Raw genomic sequence first — 24,046 nt, 5'->3', positions numbered from 1 at the left:
TATGAGTTGGTATAAGATGGTATAAAACATAAAATAAGCTAAGCTAAAAGGAAACATTCTGGGACTTCATAGTCTTTATTTTCTACTTTTCATAAATAGCTAGAACACTTAACTGAGGGATAAAATTTTTTCAATAGGAAAAAGGAATGCTGCTGCTGCTTAACTGCTCAGTTGTGTCTGACTCCTTGCAACCCTATGCACTGTAAACTGCGAGGCTTCTCTGTCCATGGGATCCTCCAGGCGAGAATACTGGAGTAGATTGCCATTCCCTTCTCCAGGAGATCTTCCCAACCCAGGGATGAGCCCAGGTCCTCCCACATTTCAGGCAGATTCTTTACCACCAGGAAAATGGAACAGTCACTTTATAAAAAAGCACATAAAAGGATGCTCAACTTTATAAAATTAATAAAATCCAAATCAAAACAATGAGTTACCAATTTATACCTAATAGATGGACATAAATTTAAGTTTGATGATTCTCTTGGTGAGGGTGTAGGGAAACACGTTTCTCATTTACTTGCTTTTTATGGGAGGATTAGTCAGTTATAAACCATCAAAATGTGTAAAGCACACTCTCAGAGATCAGCAGTTCAACTTTTAAGAATTTATCCTATATGCTGACACAGTATACAAACGTATATTTACAAGAACATTTTTTGCACCATTTTTTGTAATAGAAAAGGCCTTAAACAGTTTAAATATTTCATATTCAGAAAGGAAAAATAATAGAAATAAATAATAAAATTAAAAATAATAGTTTTATATAAAATTATAAAATAATCCATGGTTTTTGATACAATGCTGCTTTTTTAAAAAAAAATAAGGAAATCATCCCAAAATACATCCGATAAAAAAGAAAAGTTTGTGTAATATAAATTCATTTGTGAAAAGTGGATACCCAAAAATATACAGAATGTATTTAAAAGAACACATAAGAGACTTAACAGTGGTTATCTTTAATAAGAGGGAATGAGGGAATAGAGGGAGGAAGTTATTTTTCCTGCTTTGTTTACCATTCAAATCATTTACCAAGGGTAATGGCAACTATTTGGAGAAGGCAATGGCAACCCATTCCAGCATTCTTGCCTGGAAAATCCCATGGACAGAGGAGCCTGGTAGGCTGCTGTCCATGGGGTCGCTAAGAGTCGGGCACGACTGAACGACTTCACTTTCACTTTTCACTTTCATGCATTGGAGAAGGAAATGGGAACCCACTCCAGTATTCTTGCCTGGAGAATCCCAGGGACAGAGGAGCCTAGTGGGCTGCCGTCTATGGGGTCGCACAGAGTCGGACATGACTGAAGCGACTTAGCAGTAGCAGCAATGGCAACTATTATACGACTAATAATTAATATAAATTATATGGGAAAGAAATAATGTAAGTCATAGGACTGATGGCACCCAAAATCACTAAACATGCCCTAATGGGTCTCAGTGAGTCCAAGGCAGCAGTGGAGAAAGGTAATAATGGATCACTAAAGTAAGCAAGGGAGAAGGCGATGGCAGCCCACTCCAGCACTCTTGCCTGGAAAATCCCATGGACGGAGGAGCCTGGTAGGCTGCAGTCCATGGGGTTGCTAAGAGTCGGACACAACTGAGCGACTTCCCTCCCTTTCACTTTTCTTTCACACATTGGAGAAGGAAATGGAAACCCACTCCAGTGTTCTTGCTTGGAGAATCCCAGGCACAGGGGAGTCTGGGTGGGCTTCCGTTTATGGGGTCACACAGAGTTGGACACGACTGAAGTGACTTAGCAGCAGCAGCAGCAAAGTAAGCAAGTACACCACTTAAAAGCTTTTCCTAACAGTCACCTCAGTGATTTTGTTTTCACAAGCAGAACAAATAATGAAAATAGACAAGGTTGGTGTTGATACTCCTGTTCTTTAAAAGGAAACAGCCTGAGAAATTGAGTAATTTACCCTTATACCAAAAGTGCGTTTCCAATTGTCTGCCAAGAATTTCTAGCTAGAGGTGCTGCTGAGCCTTCAATACTGTAATGTATACTTGAAAGCTGCTAAAAGGATAGATCTTTAAAGTTTCTATCACAATAAAAACATTAATCTATGCGACGTGATGGATGTATTAACTAAACTTATTGTGATTAGCATTTCATAATATATATATAAAATCATTGTTGTACATCTTAAATTTATATAATGTTATATGTCAATTATATCTCAATAAAGCTAGAAAAATGAAAACAGACTCAATATATTCCAAACCAACATTCTTCAGACTGGAGTATGTAGTGTGTACCTGCCCGTATAAGAAGACTTCATATGGCCTGTGGGGGCAGGGACAGTTTGCAGGGAATCAGTTTCAAGACCCTCAATTTCTAATGATCTTTTTTTTTCATAAGACACCTGCTTGAGCAAGGATATGCAGTAATTCTTTTCATGTTCTCTTCTTAAGTCACCTTCTTATAATGCTTATTACTGTACATATATTTACTTGTGTATGTGACAAAGGCTTACATCTAAAATATGTAACCAACTCCTATAAATCAATACATTTTAAAAAGAAATAGAAAATGGGAGAAAGACTTGAACAGATATTTTGTAAAAAAAAAAAAAAAAAGATATTCAAAGACCAATGAGCATAAATAAATAAATTAGCATAAACATGAAACATGACCAATTTCATTTGTCATTTGGGAAACACAGATTAAAACCACAATGAGATACCATTATATATCTACCAAAGTATCTAAATTAAAAATACTAACAATACCAAGCTACGAACAAAGCTGGTGGAGGTGATGGAATTCCAGTTGAGCTATTTCAAATCCTGAAAGATGATGCTGTGAAAGTGCTGCACTCAATATGCCAGCAAATTTGGAAAACTCAGCAGTGGCCACAGGACTGGAAAAGGTCAGTTTTCATTCCAATCCCAAAGAAAGGCAATGCCAAAGAATGCTCAAACTACCGCACAATTGCACTCATCTCACATGCTAGTAAAGTAACGCTCAAAATTCTCCAAGCCAGGCTTCAGCAATACGTGAACCGTGAACTCCCTGATGTTCAAGCTGGTTTTAGAAAAGGCAGAGGAACCAGAGATCAAATTGCCAACATCTGGATCATGCAAAAAGCAAGAGAGTTCCAAAAAGACATCTATTTCTGCTTTATTGACTATGCCAAAGCCTTTGACTGTATGGATCACAATAAACTGTGGAAAATTCTGAAAGAGATGGGAATACCAGACCACCTAACCTGCCTCTTGAGAAATCTGTATGCAGGTCAGGAAGCAACAGTTAGAACTGGACATGGAACAACAGACTGGTTCCAAATAGGAAAAGGAGTACATCAAGGCTGTATATTGTCACCCTGCTTATTTAACTTATATGCAGAGTACATCATGAGAAACGCTGGGCTGGAAGAAGCACAAGCTGGAATCAAGGTTGCCGGGGGAAATATCAATAACCTCAGATATGCAGATGACACGACCCTTATGGCAGTAAGTGAAGAGGAGCTAAAAAGCCTCTTGATGAAAGTGAAAGAGGAGAGTAAGGCGTAAAGCTCAACATTCAGAAAACGAAGATCATGGCATCTGGTCCCATCACTTCATGGGAAATAGATGGGGAAACAGTAGAAACAGTGTCAGACTTTATGTTTTTGGTCTCCAAAATCACTGCAGATGGTGACTGCAGCCATGAAATTAAAAGACACTTACTCCTTGGAAGAAAAATTATGACCAACCTAGATAGTATATTCAAAAGCAGAGACATTACTTTGCCAACAAAGGTCCGTCTAGTCAAGGCTATGGTTTTTCCTGTGGTCATGTATGGATGTGAGAGTTGGACTGTGAAGAAAGCTGAGCACTGAAGAACTAATGCTTTTGAACTGTGTTGTTGGAGAAGACTCTTGAGAGTCCCTTGGACTGCAAGGAGATCCAACCAGTCCATTCTGAAGGAGATCAAACCTGGGATTTCTTTGGAAGGAATGATGCTAAAGCTGAAGTTCCAGTACTTTGGCCACCTCATGCGAAGAGTTGACTCATTAGAAAAGACTCTGATGCTGGGAGGGATTGGGGGCAAGAGGAGAAGGGGATTACAGAGGATGAGATGGCTGAATGGCATCATGGACTCGATGGACGTGAGTCTGAGTGAACTCTGGGAGATGGTGATGGACAGGGAGGCCTGGCGTGCTGCGATTCATGGGGTTGCAAAGAGTCGGACACAACTGAGCGACTGAACTGAACAATACCAAGCACTGGAGAGGATGGGGAGCAACACTAGAACTCTCACACCATTACTGGTGAGTGGCACAAAGTGAACTTAGGAAAAAGGAATGAAAGAACTTTCTGGTGGGGGTAGAAATATTCTGTATTTTGTTCTGGGCAGTGGTTACACAAAAGTATACATGTATAAAAATTCATCAGCTAAACTCTTAAAATCTGTCTATTTTATAGTAAGTAAATTATATCTTAACAAAACTATGATTACTTTAAAAATAAATTTCATAGCTTCATAGATATTATTACATGTGGCTCAACCATTTCACAGTTGTAAAATATTCCATTGTCAGACTATGCTGTGTTTTCATTACCATTCAGTTCTAGAAATTAAAAACTTTTTCTCATTAGGATCTACTTTTTTAACCCATGTCTTATCTAGAAGCATGTGATTTAATTTCCAAATATATGCAGTATTTAATCTCATTTTGATTAACTTTCAACTTAATTGTGTATTGTTAGAGAACATAATCTGTGAAATTTATTAAGGCTTGCTTCCTTCCTGGTTAGATTAATTCTGGTAAATGTTCTTTCCATGTGTGGTTAAGAAAAATGTATATTCCTTAATTGTTAGATGCACAATTGTATGTGTCCACCAAAATAAGCTTGTTAATTGTATTGTTAAATATCCTTACTTCTGTTTTCATATGTTTCACATATTAGTAATTGAGAGAAGTGCATTAAAATCTCCCACTATAGTGGTGAATTTGCCAATTTCTCCATAGAACTTTGTCAATTTGTGATACATATTTTTGAGATTACCTTATTAGTTGCATGTGTTTAAACTTATACATTTTGTTTGGATTGAACTGTTATCATTACACAGTAATCTTCAGTATCTCTAATGATGATGATTTGTTTGTAGCAAGGTAGATTTAATTAATATTAATTCAGTTACTTAGGCTTTTTTTGGTTAGTATTTGCCTAGTGTGTTCTTTTCCACTCTTTTTCTTTCAATATTTCTGTGCCCTTATGCTTCAAATGTGCTTCCTGTAAAATAGCACTTAGCTAGAAATTTAAAAATTCAACCTGACATTATGTCTTTTAACAGGTACTTCTAACCTATTAACTTATTTGAAATTGTTTCTACTATTCAAGTTTATTACAACTTGTCCCACTCTATACTTTTTTTTTTAATCCTTTACAGCTTTGAAAATCTGTTGTCTACATCTTCCAGTTTAGCCTCCTCTGATGTAACAATGTTCTCTCTCCTTTCTCAATGCTTATCATGTGTATATTATCTCACATTTTAAATCTGGGTTATTATCAATATACTGTGTCCTCTTCTTTGGTCTTTCTCTCCTTTTTTCTTTGGACACCAACAGACTTTACCAAGGTATTTCAAGACTCTTGGTACACACAGCTCTTACAGTGTCTACTGAGTTTCTCTGACCTATTTAACTATTTCTACAAGTGTTTTAAATCTATGACTTATGTGGCAAACCTGAGGCTTTGTATACTTAACAATATTTTTTATCATTGCCTTTCATTTGAATGACAATGTCAATGGATGTAAAATTCTAAGTTTAAATGTTTTTCCTTTAATACGTTTAGAATTATTACTCCATTTAAACGTGCATCCAATAATGCTGCTAAAAAGTAAGATGTCAAGGTTATTCTTGCTCTTTTTATGATATTGCTCTTTCTCTCTGGGAACATTGAGAATTTTCTGTTTTTGATGTTCTTAGATCTTATTATGTCTATTTTGTCAGTTTTTCCTTCTCTCTCCTATCTGGTAGTCTATCATTATTTAAAGCTGAAGTCTTTCTGATGAATTATCTCTATTATTTTTAAAACATTTCCTTCTGCTCATTTTCACTTTTTTGCCTGAGATTACTATTATATGAATCTTGTAACTTTTACTTTCAGCTCCACATAGCTTCATTTTTGCTTAAGTTTTCAGTATGTTTATCTTCATCCATTCCCTTCTATAAAGTTCTATTAAAGTTACATAATTTGATCATCTAGTTTTTTTAATTCACTCTTCATTTGCACCCACTTCACTGCTTATCCTATGTAACTGCATCTCTGTCAACTATTACACCTAAATGGTTCTACTTGGTTCTCTTTTCCCATTTCATTGCTTGCTTCATGTTATTAACACCTTCACTTATCTCTTTTAGGATGTTCACTTTGTTGACTTCTAAAGTCTGGGTCTGCCTAGTCTAAACTCTCTTAACGGTGTGTGAAATATGGCCTGTGAGCTCACACTCCTTGGGGAGTACTAGCTCCTCAGGAAAACAGACCAGAACCAGATCTTCAGTGCCAGGAGCTCAAAATTCCAGGCACCAAAAATCTGCCCCCACCAAGAAACTCCTCAATTCAGGATTTCATAACCTTCTCTTCCAAGGAGAAGTCACCTTAGGAGGAGGCACTTCTAAAACTATAATCTACCTATCCTAGGGGGTGGAGGCCAACAGGTAAGTCATTGGTTTAGACCCACTAGTTTCCACCCATTTTCCTTAGCTTCTCACTCAAGCAGGGCATTAGCACTGCTCTGATTTTATTACTTCTGATCCCTGTGAGAGAACAGGCACCAGTGTCCCAAAGCAAAGAGCGAGGCAAAGGGGGAACTTGGGTTGTCTCTGTCTTCCTATTTTTACTTCCTGCCCAGGTTGTAGTCTCACTCACCATACATGCCATCTCCAAATAGCCCTTTCTCTTCCTGGGGTATCACTATTCTCTGAATCCTGTTATCATGAGGTTTCTCTCTAAAGTTACTCTAGGGTTAATCCTCAGAAAAGATGCAGTTGTTCAGTTGCTCAGCTATGTCCAACTCTTTGCAGCCCCATGGACTGCAGCATGCCAAGCTTCCCTGTCCTTCACCATCTCCTGGAGCTTGCTCAAACTCATGTCCATTGAGTTGGTGATGCCATCCAACCATCTTGTCCTCTGCTGTCCCCTTCTCCTCCTGCCTTCAATCTTTCCCAGCATCAGGGTCTTTTCAAATGAGTCAGTTCTTTGCATCAGGAGGCCAAAGGATTGGAGCTTCAGCTTCAGCACCAGTCTTTCCAATGAATATTCAGCAGTGATTTCCTTTAGGATTGACTGGTTTGATTTCCTTGCAGTCCAAAGGAGTCTCAATAGTCTTCTCCAACAACACAGTTCAAAAGCATCAATTCTTCGGCACTCAGCTTTCTTTATAGTCCAACTCTCACATCCATATGTGACTACTGGAAAAATCATAGTTTTGACTAGATGGACCTTTGTTGGCAAAGTAATGTCTTTGCTTTTTAATATGCTGTCTAGGTAGGTCACAGCTTTTCTTCCAAGGAGCAAGTGTCTTTTAATTTCATGGCTGCAGTCACCACCATCTGCAGTGATTTTGGAGCCCAACAAAATAAAGTATGTCACTGTTTCCACTGTTTTCCCATCTATTTTCCATGAAGTGATGGGAATGGATGCCATGATCTTAGTTTTCTGAATGTTGAGTTTTAAGCCAGCTTTTTCACTCTCCTTTTTCACCTTCATCAAGAAGCTCTTTAGTTCCTCTTCACTTTCTGCCATTAAAGTGTTAAAGTGGTATCATCTGCGTTTCTGAGGTTGTTACTATTTCCCCCAGCAATCTTGATTCCAGTTTGTGATTCATCCAGCCTGGCATTTCATGTGATGTACTCTGCACAGAAGTTAAATAAGCAGGGTGACAATTTACAGCCTTAATGTACTCCTTTCCCAATTTTGAACCAGTCTATTGTTCCACGTCCATTTCTAACTGTTGCTTCTTGTCCTGCATACAAGTTTCTCACTTAAGTAGCTTTTATAATCCACTAAAAGGAGTAATAGCTCTCTTCTTAAAAACCTAATAGTACTACTACTACTTACTTTATATAAATACATGTTTTATATATTAAATATAGTATATAATATACATATAATATAAATATAAGTATTAATAATATTTAGAGAACATTTACATATTTTATAGTGTATATTTTATTACATACCACATATAATATATAGAATACATTTTTATATGCTTATTTTAAATATATATATATTAAGTGAAGTGAAACTTGTTCAGTCATGTCTGACTCTTTGTGACCCCCATAGACTGTAGCCCACCAGTCTTCTCTACCCATGAGGTTTCCCAGGCAAGAATACTGGAGTGGGTTGCCATTTCCTTCTCCAGGGGATCTTCACGACCCAGGGATTAAACCCAGGTCTCCTGTATTGCAGGCAGACTTTTGCACACACACATATCAAATATGCATTCTCTGCCTGTGTTTTTTCTTTAATCCCTCCACTAGGGTGTGGGAAACTTGTAGGAAAGGACTATGCCAGACTCATCTTTGTGTCCTCCACAGTACATAGTAGTTATTCAATAAATATTTGTTTGAATTATTAAGTATGTACCAATCATTGAATATTGAATAAATGCCCAAGGTTCCTGGTTCATGAGGTTCTTTTTAACATAATTAAAAAAAAAAAAAACTTCATTAAAGAGATCTTTAAAATCATATTCATATACATAAGATAACTCATAATTTAAGAGTAACTAAATATAGTAATATAAAGGTTAGAGCCTTAATATATTTAGGATGAAAATATATGGTAGCAAAAAAACACCCAATAATTAGTTAGGTATCAGAAAATTTCAATTCTTTTACATAAAGTGCACAGGCTAAAGGTCAAAAGCTAATGACTAAAACCTGAATAACAATTTGTAAATTAGTGAACAAAGACCTGTTCATTCATAGGAAAGAGTGTTCTGAAATTAGACCCTACACTTCATTATAAGAGCTTTGTAAAGTGTGACTATAAAGCAAAGTACACTGTAATTTGTGGTGAATTACTCAAGGGAGAGACTGTTTTAATCATCTTTGCACCCATATAGTGCCTTATGAATTAAAAAAACACTTGTTAAAATCAACATAGACATTTAAATGACGGTTGTCCCATTTACAATAAGCCACTCTGCAAGACGGACACACTATAATAATAATTTCCTTCTTTCAAAGAGCATGCAATTGTTCTCTACTATCTATGGCAGGAAGTTAAAACTCTTTAGTCTGGGATTCAAGGGCCCTCACAATTTTCCTTCCTTTTCTAAAAGTCTCATTTCCCACTTGTTTCCTGCAGGCATCTTATCTGCCAGTCAAATTAAACTTCCTGATTTCACACTCGCTTGCCTCTGTACCTCTCTGGTCATTTGGCAATCTCTTATGCCATTTATCATTTTCTTCCTTGCATTGTATCTTATACATAGCTTGTTTCCCTTTTATATTGTAAATTCCTCATGTCAGAGACTGGGTCCTATATATCTTTAACTGAATTTTATTGCCTAGCACAAGGCATGGTACATGGCAGGCACACACACAAAAATCTATTGAAGGAATTGTTGAATAATACCAACAGAGCTCAAATCTGGAAACTGCTTTTTGACAAGCCATAGAAGAAAAATGTTTCATTAATTTATAGCAAGGTTCTTAAATATAGCAGGCATTGAAAGTACGAGGGAAACTTGTTAAACATGCAAATTCTTGGTGTTAGTTGTTATCAGGGGATTGAATACCAAGGGGCAACTATAACTATCTAACAAGGAATGAACTCCTGAACTATTATTGAGAATAAAGAGGGCAAAAAGGTAGAAAAAGAAAAAGAGGGTAACAGGCACACTGCTGGCAATGGATGTCATCATCAAACCCTCCCTTTGTAGGGAAGTCATTTATTGGCTGTTTTTCCTTGCATCTGACCTTGGACTTTTGAAATCAGGATGACAATATCTGTTTAAGACCCATTCATTTAAATGTACATAGGGAAACAATGATTATTTTTCTCAGAATACTTTTCAGATACGTACTGTATTTCAAAATGCATGATATATAGACTAAACCATGGAGACTTTTTATCCAATAAAGCTCTTTGAAAAGAATGTCACTATTCGTCCGGTATTGGAAGATAAGCTCTGGTTACAAAGCGGTAAGGCACTGAGAGAACTAACATGTCCTCTTTAGATTATTTCAAACAGAGGACATGAATTACAGGAAGCGAGACTTCAAGTGGTTAAGAAGAAAAGAGTTTTGCCTTTCAGAAGTTTACAAAATGCCAGTATTCTAAACTTCATATACTAAACTCCTCAGGATAGTCCGATATAGTACACGCTATCTGTCACTTCTCTATCCATTTGGCAAGGACTACATAGAGACAAATTGTTACAGAGGCTCAAAAATGGAGACTTCTGGAAAAATGACCAAAGCCAGAAATAAAGTTTCACTAATTAGAAAACAAATAATTAAATGGCCAAACCCGAATGTTGTGTGATGCTGAAAAGAGATAGATTTCTAAAGCACACCATCTGTTTTACAGTTTTTTTATTTTGCTCTACTACAAATCTACTCAGTTGTTTTGCAATGATCTAGCTGCTAACTCATTTGCACAATTACTTTAGGCCAGAAATACTTATTGCACAGAATCATTTGAGAGTTCAACACATTCATAGAAGAGGGCAGTTATAAACCGTTTTTGAGTGAAGGCAATTTTTTAGCCCTTAAAGAAAAAGAATTATTCCAATAAATGATTAGAAATTCCCAAAGGAAAATCACAGTGGTATCACTATAAATTTATGGTATCTAAAATCTATCAAGGACTCCAGGGTCACCATCAACTCCTCTGTTGGCCATTCTAATGAAAACTCACTCTCATCTTGACCTCTAGGCAACATTTATCTGGGGGCTGACTGTTCTTGCTTTCTTAAACACTTTTCTCACTCAACTTCCTTGGCACTACCCTCCTAACTTTCCTCTTTCCTCATTAGCTATTCCTTTTCAGCCTCCATTGCTAGCTTCTACTCTTCTAAATGTTGCAGTGTCTAAAGGTAGACTGCTGAGGCCTCTTGTCCTTTCTATCTGCATTTTCTTCCTAATTCATCTCTTCAACACAGTGGCTTTATATGGCATCTGTATACTCAGGATTCACAGATTTATATCTCCAGTTCATTCTTCTCCAGTTCCAGGCTCATAGTTTTGATGATCTATTGGAAATCTCCACTTGAATGAGACATAGGCATCTCAAATTTATCAAGTCCAATGTGGAACTCTTGACTCACCACTCTTCCTCCAGGAAAAAAATGTATCTCCTGCAGTCTTCCACATCTCGGTAAATGGCACTACCATCCAACCAGTCATTAAAGCAAAATCTAAAATTCATCCTTGATTCCTCCCTTATCCTCATCCCTTATCTAATCCATCATCAAGTACTAACAAATATATCTAAAAACATATCACATTTATTTCTCTTCAATTCTATTGCTACCACCTTGTCCAAGCCACCATCATTTCTCAACAGTACTACTGCAATATAAGCATGTCATGCATCTCCAGTACCTAACGCGGCGTCTAGTAAGTAAAAGATGCAAAATATTCCTATGTCTCTGGAATCTCCAGTTTCCATTCTCAGGCATTTTCTGACATACCTACAGACTTATTCGTTTACTGAATCATCTACTCATTCAGTCATTATTTACTGAGTACTGTACTAATTGGTATTAGGCTTAACTGCACATTTCACAGTATCTCAAAGATGACAGTCATTTGTTTCCTGTTCATCTAAAAACGTCTGGAGGAAGGCAGTCAAGGGCTGGTGTGGCAGCTCTATATGCTAAGCGCCCTGGTTCCTAGAATTGTGTTGCTCTGCTATCCTGTTTATATTCCACTTTATTATCTAATATGGCTACTCAGACTCCATCCATCACAGCTGCACTGCAGTCACTAGAAAAGAAGGTGGATGTGAGGAATGCCGTACTCCTTCCATTTAAGGGCACTTCCCAGAGATTACTCTTACCTGCACTTAGATCTCATTGACCAGCACTGTAACTAGCAAAGATAGGGGATAACTAGTAAAGAAGACTAGATAAGAATGTTACCAGTGAAAAGTCAGGATCTTCATGACCAAAGAAGAAAGAGAGAATAATTATTGAGAGGTAGTAGCATCCTCTTCCAAAGTTCCTGTTGTGACCAGGAAATGTTCTGGGTACAGGGATACAAAAATCACTTAAGACATAGGGTTACTGCTCAAGGCATTAGTGTAATGGGGGAAATAGATATGCAAATGAATAATGACAAGATTTCAAGCCAGGCAACAGCCACTGTTAGAAGACCTTGGCTTTTCTGAGTCCCTGTAGATTCTCTGCATCCAAAGAGCTGAAAGAGAAGTAGACAGTTCCAGTGCTTTACATCACTAAACTATACAGACTGCTTCAACAGTCCACATCTTTAATAAAGGATATTTCTTAGCTCTATTCTACTGGACTTGATACAATAGAAAAGTTCATTTAAACCTCTATAAACACATATAAACAACTGTGGTAGTAATTTTAACAGTTTGAAAATACCCATTTCAGAAATGTGTCAGCACTCAATAATTTTTTTAACTTGTCAGAAGATGAAACTAAATGACTGTTTTAAGACTATATATAGGTTATAAGGCCAGATGAAAAGAAATAAGCAATGATAGCATGCCAAAATTTTTTTTAAAAGGCAGTAGTACTGAAACTTACTGTTAACCACTGGTTATCTAGCAGCTCCTTAGCTGTGATTCTGTGAGCAGGGTCTACTTTCATAAGTTGCTTCAAAACACTTTTAGCTGCAAATAAAGGAAAAAATCCTATCTTATATATCCTGACTATAATTAATATCACATATTTTCCAATTTTAGGATTAGGTCTGTATGACACGAAGGAAACATATTAGTTATAGAATAAATATCATCAGTACATATGGCTAATACTAAATAAAGTTTAAGGCCGAAAGTGAGGTTTTATTGACTGAATTACCTGGTTTATAGTCTTCAGTAAAAATAAACGATTTGATCAGAAAATTTCCTCTTCAATGTTTAGTATACATTTTCTGTTTTTGTTTAAAGTTTCAACTATAAAAGTCACAGTGAAGATAGCACTATTTCCACAAGTAAATAGTTTTTATTTCTACAAGTAAATTTAACAGCTACTCAGAGATTTAAAGTATCTAAATTACTGGCTGGCTTTCTTATATTATGCATATTTGCTTTAATAAATAATAAAACATCTATACTTACCACAATCACTTATGGAATTCCAGACTGAATTTTTAAAATGTAGTTCCCCCTTTTTTATCAATTCAAAAAGCTTCTCTTCTGAGCTTGCCATAAAGGGTGCTTTTCCACATAATCTACAGCAAAGGCAATCATTCTGTTTAGTTTCTTTTGAACAATCAAAATAAGGCTATTAAAAATTAAGTTTCCATAGGACTTGAAAGCAGTGGTGCTTCATATTTAAGTAAAGGAGAGGAAGAGGTGGGAACTTCTCTGGATGTAGAAATGGAAAAAAAGGGGTTTGGGGAGATTAGTGCTAGGCTCTTGTATCCGTTGGAACTTCCACATGTGCAAAGCTCTTCCAGGTGGCGAAACACTAAGCTTAAATGGGGTTAAAATACAAAAAGGTGTGTGAGTTTAGGTGCACAGTAATAGTGGTGTATAACAGAGGAGAAACACTTCAATGTGAGCAAGGGTAAGGTTATGCCTTAAGGTACACTGGACTTAGATACACCGAGTCATCACAGTCTAATGAGATTACTTCTTCTAGTGACAATGGAAGAATTTTATCCATAGTAAAATGTTACACAAAGACTGGTGATGATGGTAAGAATGATCGTGGGGCCTACTGGCTCTGAGTCAAAATAAAAAATCCATTAAAATAGCCACAACTCTTCAAAAATTATATACAAAATGAAGAAAATCTGAAGGCAGAAAACCAGATGATGAATTTGACCCTTCAGTCTGGAAGTGTGAAAGCTGAGTACATGTAACAATCAGTGTCAGTAAAGCCATGAGTAGTGTGTATACAGTAAGCATGGACTTATTATAAATTCAGTAGTACAGGACTATGAGTCTTTAGAACCTTTTAAAGGAAGTACTATGCTATACTTTACAAAGAGCATGGCAAGCCTATGCATCAGTAGGTGATCCAGTCCAAAACTATGTGCTTAAAAGTTGCAAATGTTAGCCATCATCTTTATTGTCAATCCCAACATCTGAGGGCAATTCCGTAGACAACAACCAGATTCTCCCAATGACAACCAGACAGAAGTTGGACCTGGACTCATCACAGAGGCAATTCTAACTCTCTATGTCTATTCTTCAGCTCTCAGGATTATATTTTTCCACTTTATTACTGAAAGAATAAAATGGCATAAGTCCATTACACTTTCCAAATGCTGGTCTGTTATGTACATAAGGAAGTTTTCTAGGTCTCTTAACAGATTTTTACTGATTTTTTTAAGTTACATTTCTCTTAAGTTTCTTTAAAAATCTTTCCCATTAGTATTTTTTGAGTAAGTTTGCTGCTGTTGCTGCTGCTGCTACTGCTAAGTCGCTTCAGTCGTGTCCGACTCTGTGCGGCCCCATAGACGGCAGCCCACCAGGCTCCCCCGTCCCTGGGATTCTCCTGGCAAGAACACTGGAGTGGGTTGCCATTTCCTTCTCCAATGCATGAAAGTGAAAAGTGAAAGTGAAGTCGCTCAGTCATGTCTGACTCTTCGCGACCCCATGGACTGCCGCCCACTAGGCTCCTCCCTCCGTGGGACTTTCCAGGCAAGAGTACTGGAGTGGGGTGCCATTGCCTTCTCCGTGAATAAGTCTAAATTTGATAAATATTCTACATGATAATGATTATGATAATAATGATTTTTCCAGTGTAGAGGGGGAGTCATTTTCATCCTAGTAGCTTATCGAACTAGGGTAGACAACAGAGCTTTTCATCACCAATAGGTTCTTTTTAAGCAATAAATATTAAATTGTTCCACAAACTTTGATTTTAATACTTTCTCTTTCTCCAGCTCATTCTAACCCTTCTCTCTCTGATTCAATTTGCCTTACTATTATTTAGTTTTTAAATGCCATTCAAAAAAAGTCAGAAAAATGGTCTTATGGGCAATTACTATCTATTATAACAAGTACAGGAGAGCAAAAGCCCAGCTCCACTGAGTCTGTTAACAACCAGTGGTATGCACATTCACTGATTTCTTAGCTGCTCCTATACTGCCTAACATGCAACTATAGCTCAAGGGCTATGTTTTTAAAATTTCACTTTTTTCTGTCCTTTACAATTTTACTTACACAAAATGTATCTAATGGTTGGTCAATCAGCAGCACATGAAATTTTATGACAGCAATTTTCTGCACATCCAGAAAAGAGAATCGAAGACATGAAAAATGCCTCTTAAGGCCTTCTGATTATTTTCTGTTTCACAGGAATCAAAACAGCAGAAGATGGTGCCCATAAAGAGCATTTATATTAATTTCACCTTGAGAAAGTATGCTATCATTGTCCAATTAAGTAGCAATGAATCAGGGGTAACTGATAAACAAGAAACCCCTCCCCGCCCCTGGAGAAGGTAATATGTTTATGCCCTTGGTGAAGGAAATGATCTATAAGACCACTGGGCTCAGGTAGATTAATGAACAGGCACTGATTAGCTATGTAAGAGTCTGTTGCTGCTGCTGCTGCCAAGTCACTTCAGTTGTGTCTGACTCTGTGCGACCCCATAAACGGCAGCCCACCAGCTCCCCAGTCCCTGGGATTCTCAAGGCAAGAACACTGGAGCTGGTTGCCATTTCCTTCTCCAATGCATGCAAGTGAAAAGTGAAAGTGAAGTCGCTCAGTTGTGTCCAACTCTTAGCGACCCCATGGACTGTGGCCCACCAGGCTCCTCCATCCATGGGATTTTCCAGGCAAGAGTACTGGAGTGGGGTGCCATTGCCTTCTCTGAAGTAAGAATCTACTGTAAAGGAAAAAAAAAAATGTCCTTATTATGATATGCAGTCACGCTCAGAAGCAGAAAAATTAAAATTATATCTTTAAGTAGGAGGAAAAAATTTAAGACATGTCATACACCAAATTCAAATCAAGAAGGCAGCAAACACCACAACTGGTATAATAATAGATTACATATATATGTTATGTTTGACTTGTATTGTCTAGAAGTCATGAGAGAATAAAACACTAATTTTAAATAGCTATATTTTAATTTAAAACTAAGGCTCAGAGTTTTAATATAATCCTAAGCAGCACAAAACAATGATCAAAAATTTTGTGAATACATTTATACTTTATGCAGTCTAAGCAGTGATGTGTTGAGTATCTGAGTTACAGCTACAATCACAACATCCAATTTCTACTGCCTGTGTATTTCATTTCACAGGACTGTGAAAATGTAACTACTGTGATGTCAATATTTAGAAACGATCTGGAAGAGGTAGTGCACAGTGAAATCTTCAATGTGACCATAAAACTAATGTTGCATCAACATAAAAATGTTCATACTCACCAAGAAGCAGAACAATGACCACTAACTTTTCAGAACACTCTCAGACAATTCACTTTAATTCAATATAAAAAACATATATTGAGCGCTGACTACATGTCTACTATGGTGCCAGATACTAGGGATGCAAAGATGAATCAGATCTCTGTCCTTCATGGAATTTAGAGCAAGAAAAACAGAGACAATACATATAATACAATAATTGCATTACATTTTAATATAGCTTTTAGAAGTATAATGAGAACACAGAAAAGTGAAAAATTAATTCTATCAAACTTATACATGTGCACACTTGCCTGATTAAATATTATTGTTTTTCTTTCAGTGTTACTGTTTTGCATGCACCTTTGTATTAATATGTTGCCTTAAATCCCATGGAGTAAGGGAATGTATATACACAATGAACATACTAACTCTGCTGGGGCAGAGTAGGACTCAGGGAAATAGAAGTTGCTAATGTATGAGCTGGACACACCCAGGAAAGAGGTTAGTACAGAAGAAAAATGAACACTGAGGCAGAATGAATTACATGAGCAAAGACCCAGAGGCATGAAACACAGGGCACCTGAGTCTTAAGGAGCAGCCTCGAGTGGACACCAGAAGAGGGTAAGTGCATGGGAACACACGTGCAGACCAAGGCTAGAAAGGCATGCTGGAGCCAGGCTGGGAAAGCCTTGCATCATGTCATGTGGGGCTGCGCTGACAGTTTCTCTAGCAAGGGAGAATCAACAGAGGCTGTTAGTCAGGAAAGCAGTATAACCAGATTTGTGATTTAGAAAGACAACCCTGACAACTGTGTGAAGGATGAACCAGAAGAAGGAAAACAGACCAAAAGACACTGTAATCTTCTAGAAAGGGATCATAAGGAGAAATGATACAAGTGAAGAGAAATTGAATAATATGTGAGGATGCCTCAAAGGAAAAGTGTAGGCCATGGGGTCTGACTGAATCTTGGGAGCGAGACAAAAGAGAGAACAAGAAAGACCAATGTTTTCAGTAGCATGAAGAGAATTAGGAACCACAGAATACTCCCTGGACCCTGGACTGAACCTTTATCTGGTTACTGCCGGCTGCTTGAACATGCCCTGTCCATGGGGGAACCCTAGTGCTGGTCCAGGACCTTCCCTCCACCTGATGCTCTATAAGTGAATCCACCTGATACTCTGTGAGTCTCAAGAAAAGACGAACAAGCTTTTGGTTTGTAGCAAAGGATCAGAGAGGTGTTGAGGCAAGTTTTTCACTTTGCTCAGATCATACAGTGCATTGCAGCATTTACAGATCAATGAAAAGCAAAGTTGAAACTTACAAGTTGATTGTATTAAAAAAAAAAAAACCTAATAGATGGACCTGACAATGAATAAGACAAATTTTAGAATAACTTCCCAGTTGTTTCTTCAGTTGCTTTCTTGACATTAAACTGTTTCGCTTTAAATTAAAATCTATGTAATTCCACTGTTAGGGGACACCCATTCATTTAAAACTGTACATTTAGCAGGCTACTTACAAAATGTACATTATGACACCTATGCTCCAAATGTCACACTGCTGGCTATAGTCGTGGGCATTGATAACTTCAGGGGCTGCCAAACAAGCAGAAATAAAATAATATTAATAATACAATAAATGACTTTTAAATGCTTAAACACAAAGCATGAAAAATGTGCTGATGTGATGTAATTTATTCCCCCATAGGGAAAAAGAGAACCAACAGCAGATGTTGAATGAATAATGTACAGGCCTTAACAATTGATGTCGCTGTATCCTCCCTCCTGTCATTTAGCTTCTAATGGAATGATGGCACACGCTGCACAGCTAGCTACATGTACAACTTTTCATCTCTTTCAAATTGTTAAAAAATGATCTTGCAAAGATCATGGCGTTATAGTAGAAGGCAACAATATCTTAGTTTTTGCCAAAAATAGTTTTGAAAACATGTCTTAAGTAGATACAATTTAAAGCAAGCCCAAAATGTGGAAATCTGGATTTACAGAGAAACTTAAGATAAATGGTTATAAATCACTTTGGCAAAATAACAGTAGTGATAGTAACTTCATAGCACTCCTATGACAGTATGAATTATCTTCCACATTTTCTAAATGAGAAAACTAAGACAAAGAGAGAGTGCCTATAATATAACTCAATCAAAGAGGCAATTAGTCACAGGGGAGGCCTAGGGTCCAGGTATTTCTGACTCCTCAACTCTGTGCTTCTTACTTACAATGGGCCCAGGATTGTTGTTATTGCTGTTTAGTTGCTCAGTGATGTCTGTCTCTTTTGTGACCCCATGGACTGTAGCCAAGCAGGCTTCTCTGACCACAGGATTTCCCAGGCAGAATACTGGAGTGAGTCGCCATTTCCTCCTCCAGGGGATTTTCCTGACCCAGGGATCGAACTCAAGTCTCCTGAATTACAGGTGGTTTATTTATTTCTAAACCACCTGGGAAGCCCTTTGAAAGGATGTGGCATGTTGTCAACACTTTTTCTGCATCTATTGAGATGATAGGGTTCCTTCAAACAATCTTCGCAAAGTAGAACTTTATTTTACTTTGAGGTAGCAATCTTTCAGAGAAGGCGATGGCACCCCACTCCAGTACTCTTGCCTGGAAAATCCCATGGACGGAGGAGCCTGGTAGGCTGTAGTCCATGGGGTCGTGAAGAGTCGGACAGGACTGAGTAACTTTACTTTCACTTTTCACTTTCATGCATTGGAGAAGGAAATGGCAACCCACTCCAGTATTCTTGCCTGGAGAATCCCAGGGATGGGGGAGGCTGGTGGGCTGCCGTCTACGGGGTCGCACAGAGTCGGACACGACTAAAGCGACTTAGCAGCAGCAGCAGCAGCAGCACATCCTTTAATGATTCAGTTCAGTTCAGTCACTCAGTTATGTCCGACTCTTTGTGACCCCATGAACCGCAGCACACCAGGCCTCCCTGTCCATCACCAACTCCCAGAGTCCACCCAAACCCATATCCATTGAGTCGGTGATTCCATCTAACCATCTTATCCTCTGTCATCCCCTTCTCCTCCTGCCTTCAATCTTTCCCAGCATCAGGGTCTTTTCAAATGAGTCAGCTCTTCGTATCAGGTGGCCAAAGTTTTGGAGTTTCAGCTTCAACATCAGTCCTTCCAATGAACATCCAGGACTGATCTTTAGGATGGACTGGTTGGATCTCCTTGCAGGCCAAGGGACTCTCAAGAGTCTTCTCCAATACCACAGTTCAAAAGCATCAATTCTTCGGCACTCAGCTTTCTTTATAGTCCAACTCTCACATCCATACATGACCACTGGAAAAACCATAGCTTTGACTAGACGGACTTTTGTTGGCAAAGTAATGTCTCTGCTTTTGAATATGCTGTCTAGGTTGGTCATAACTTTCCTTCCAAGGAGTAAGCGTCTTTTAATTTCATGGCTGCAGTCACCATCTGCAGTGATTTTGGAGCCCAAAATATAAAGTCAGACACTGTTTCCACTGTTTTCCCATCTACTTGCCATGAAGTGATGGGACCAGATGCCATGATCTTTGTTTTCTGAATGTTGAACTTTAAGCCAACTTTTTCACTCCCTTCTTTCACTTTCATCAAGAGGCTTTTTAGTTCCTCTTCACTTTCTGCCATAAGGGGGGTGTCATCTGCATATCTGAGGTTATTGATATTTCCCCCGGCAATCCTGATTCCAGCTTGTGCTTCCTCCAGCCCAGCGTTTCTCATGATGTACTCTGCATATAAATTAAATAAGCAGGGTGACAATATACAGCTTTGACATACTCCTTTTCCTATTTGGAACCAGTCTGTTGTTCCATGTCCAGTTCTAACTGTCGTTTCCTGACCTGCATATAGGTTTCTCAAGAGGCAGGTCAGGTGGTCTGGTATTCCCATCTCTTGAAGAATTTTCCACAGTTTATTGTGATCCACACAGTCAAAGGCTTTGGCATAGTCAATAAAGCAGACATAGATGTTTTTCTGGAATTCTCTTGCTTTTTCGATGATCCACTGGATGCTGGCAATTTGATCTCTGGTTCCTCTGCCTTTTCTAAAACCAGCTCGAACATCTGGAAGTTCACGGTTCACATATTGCTGAAGCCTGGCTTGGAGAATTTTAAGCATAACTTTACTAGCGTGTGAGATGAGTGCAATTGTGTGGTAGTTTGAGCCTTCTTTGGCATTGCCTTTCTTTGGGATTGGAATGAAAACTGACCTTTTCCAGTCCTGTGGCCACTGCTGAGTTTTCCAAATTTGCTGACATATTGAGTGTAGCACTTTCACAGCATCATCTTTCAGGATTTGAAATAGCTCAACTGGAATTCCATCACCTCCACTTAGTGATGCTTCCTAAGGCCCACTTGACTTCACATTCCAGGATGTTTGGCTCTAGGTGAGTGATCACAGCATCGTGATTATCTGGGTCGTGAAGGTCTTTTTTAATGATTAGATTTTTAAATAATGGCTGGCTTTTTAAAAAGTTGAATATGCTTGCTATTCCAGGAATATTTCTATTACAACTCTACAGTTAGGGCGCACCCCGGGGGGCCAACACTAAGTTAATTCGTAGCTTCACTCCCACATTGTTTAAGGGTCAACTGTGTGTATTTGAATAGAAATTTAAAATTTACAAAGTACTTTTGCATCAGTGATGCTATTCATATAAATTATGTTAAGAATCATGTGAGATGGGTACATAGGCATTTGACTCACTTTGCCAGTGAGGAAATTAAGGTCTGGATACACATATTAAGTGACTCCCCTAAAGTAACACAGTTATAGAGCATCTCCCATGTAAAAGGTGTTTTCACTTTAGAAAACAGTTTCAATCACCCCTCCCAACACACACACACACAACAGTGTGTCTGTAACCAGTAAAAGCAAATGAAATTTCATTTCCTCTAACTATTTTAAAGGAACTAAAAAGCAACAAAAAAAGGAGCTGAAAGGTAAACAGAAGAAAGAATGAGAAAAGACTCAACTATAGATGATTAACAAACTAAGTAAGTTGTCTTCAGATCACTTAAAATTAACTAATTACTGTTTTCCTTTAAGCAGTTACTTGTATTCTGTAACCCTCCTTAAACTTTTAGATACCGAATCATAAACATTCAAGCTGCTCTATGGCCATGTGTCTATGACAGGGGCCGATTCCATGATCTGATTCCCTGACAGATTTCCACGTAGGTCTACCACACAGTGGGGGCCTGGAATTCAGAGCCCTCATTGTTTCAGAGTCATCTTAATTACCAGGGGCATTTCTACGTGAACTGTCATCACAGCTCTCACAGGGAGGCAGAGGCCAGAGCAACTGTGCCAAAGAGCCATTTAGGAAGTCAGCAAAGCCCCACAAACCATCTGTCTTCTCTCTTGTTCTCTCACTTGTTATCAGTGTAGACAACTAATAAGCAGGCATAAAACTCAGGACGCTTGGATATATTTTCCCCTTGTAACTACAGACCAGATGTCTTTTGCCAACAAGAGGATATGAACAGAATCTAAAGTAGCCTCTTCCCAAATAAGATAAAACAACTTAGAAACTTTATGCATCAAATAGACAAACAATGAACCAGGCATACTCCTCAGGAATAAAAATGAATAAACTACTGATATAACAACATGGCCAAGTCTCAAAATCATTACATGGAACAGAAAAAGATAGACACAAAAGAATATATACTTATGATTCAATTTGTATAAATTCTAGACAAGCAAAACTAATCTAAGGCAATGGAAATCCTCAGTGGTTGCTAAGGTTTGGGTGGGGGATTGATTGAGAGGGACACAAAGGAAATTTCTGGGGTGATGGAAATATTCTATATCTTCACTGAGGTGGTAATGTGCAAGTATATATATTTGTCAAAACTCATTAAACTTTACACTTAAAATCTGTGTATTTTATTATATACAAATTATGTTTCCATAAAGAATATTTTTAAGAAATCTACTAAAAGTACAAAAAATCTACTAAAGCCCTACATTAGTGAGTGACTTTAATAACTCTCTTAGAAATAAACAGAGGAAGCAAGCAAAATTAATAATATGGACTGGGGGCTGAGATGACAGAACTAAAGACTACTACTTACAGAGTAACTATTTATAGGGATGACCTGAAAACTAGCAGAACATAATTTTCCACAATTAAGACATAAAGTAGGAAGTACAAGAATATGGGAAGGAAGAGAGGAGACATACTATAGTTAGAACCTACATTTCCAGGTCAGTGAAACACTAACAGGAGGAATGTCACAATCTCAGAATTCCTCCACAAGGAGTGAGGACTCTTAGCCCCACATCAGGCTCCCCAGTCTAGGGGTTCTGCACCAGGAATATAAGCCCCCAGAACATCTGGCTTTGACAACCAGCAAGGCTTATATCCAGGAGAGCTGGAGTGCTAGAGCAAACAATAGACTTTGCTCTTCAAGGGTGCACACAATATCTCACACTCTGAAACCCAGCTCAGAGGCAGTAGTTTGAAAAATAGGTCAGACCCAGTTGCAGATCTTGGAAAACCTCCCAGGGAAGGAGGAAGCAGCTAGGACTGCCCCAGGAGACTGACAGCAGCCATTGTGGGGAGTTCATTCTATCACATGGACACTGGTGCTGGCAAGCATCATTTTGGTCTCCTCCCTCTAGCTTATTAGTGCCGGGATCTGCCCCACCCACCAGCAGGCACAAACCAGCCCCACGACCCCTGGTAGACAGTTGCCAAGACCTGGCCCACTGCCCAGCAAACTAACACTCCCCTTTACCATGCAGCCATGTAGGCACCAAGCCTTGTACACCAGCAGGCCAATAGCAGGTGTAAGCACGGCTTACATAGGCCATGCAGTTAATTCTGCATTAAGCCTACCTCACCTTCTAGCAAGCCCAGAGTCACTATGTGGCACAGCCTCAAAGCCAAGCAGGTTGGGGGCCAGTCCCATCTACCAGTGTGTCCACAGTAGTCAGTCCCACCAAAAAAGGGTACATGCAGCCCACATAGGGGACACCCCTAGAACATACAACTCCAGTGATCAGAGGGGAGCACGCTGGTGGTCCCCACAGGACATTGCCTATATAAGGCACCATTTCTCAAAGATCAGAAGATATAACCAACATACCTAATACACAGAAATTAGACAGAAAGAATTGGGCAAAATGAAAAGAAAAGAAACTGCAAAAACACAAAGACATGAAGTCTAAATAACATACGACTAAACAACCAATGGGCCACTGAAGAAATGAAAGAGGAAATCAAAAATACCTAAAGAGAAATAAAAGTGGAAACACAATGATCTATAATTTACTGGACACAGAAAAAAGTAGTTCTAATAGAGAAGTTTATAGAGATACAAGCCTTACCTCAGGAAATTAGAAAAACTTCAAATAAACAATCTAACGTAAAGGAACTAGAAAAAGAAGAACAAAGAAAACCTGAAATTAATAGAAGGAAAGAGACCAAAAAAAAGATCAGGATCAGAAATAAAAGAGACAGAGACTAAAAAGATATTGAAAAGATCACCAAAAGAGACAGACTTAGAACTAAGCGCTAGTTCTT

The 24,046-nt window shown here is 38.2% G+C and overlaps 1 protein-coding gene across 3 annotated transcripts in view; it reads right to left on the bottom strand.

Moving 5' to 3' along the window:
* STK33 (serine/threonine kinase 33) overlaps positions 1-24,046 on the bottom strand; it is a 192,084-nt gene that overhangs the window by 20,836 nt on the left and 147,202 nt on the right. For all 3 annotated transcript variants that reach the window (XM_040258432.1, XM_040258431.1, XM_040258433.1), the window contains 3 exons: positions 18,031-18,106; positions 13,261-13,373; positions 12,725-12,810 (listed from right to left, as the gene is read on the bottom strand). In XM_040258432.1, coding sequence (XP_040114366.1) covers positions 12,725-12,810; positions 13,261-13,373; positions 18,031-18,106 — 275 coding nt within the window. The remainder of the gene's footprint in view (positions 1-12,724; positions 12,811-13,260; positions 13,374-18,030; positions 18,107-24,046) is intronic.

Source organism: Oryx dammah, unplaced genomic scaffold, assembly GCF_014754425.2.
Source record: "Oryx dammah isolate SB20612 unplaced genomic scaffold, SCBI_Odam_1.1 HiC_scaffold_17, whole genome shotgun sequence".
In the NCBI taxonomy this organism is placed as follows: domain Eukaryota; kingdom Metazoa; phylum Chordata; class Mammalia; order Artiodactyla; family Bovidae; genus Oryx; species Oryx dammah.
The sequence above is the reverse complement of the archived record's forward strand: the minus strand, read 5'-3'. Positions and strand labels throughout refer to the sequence as shown.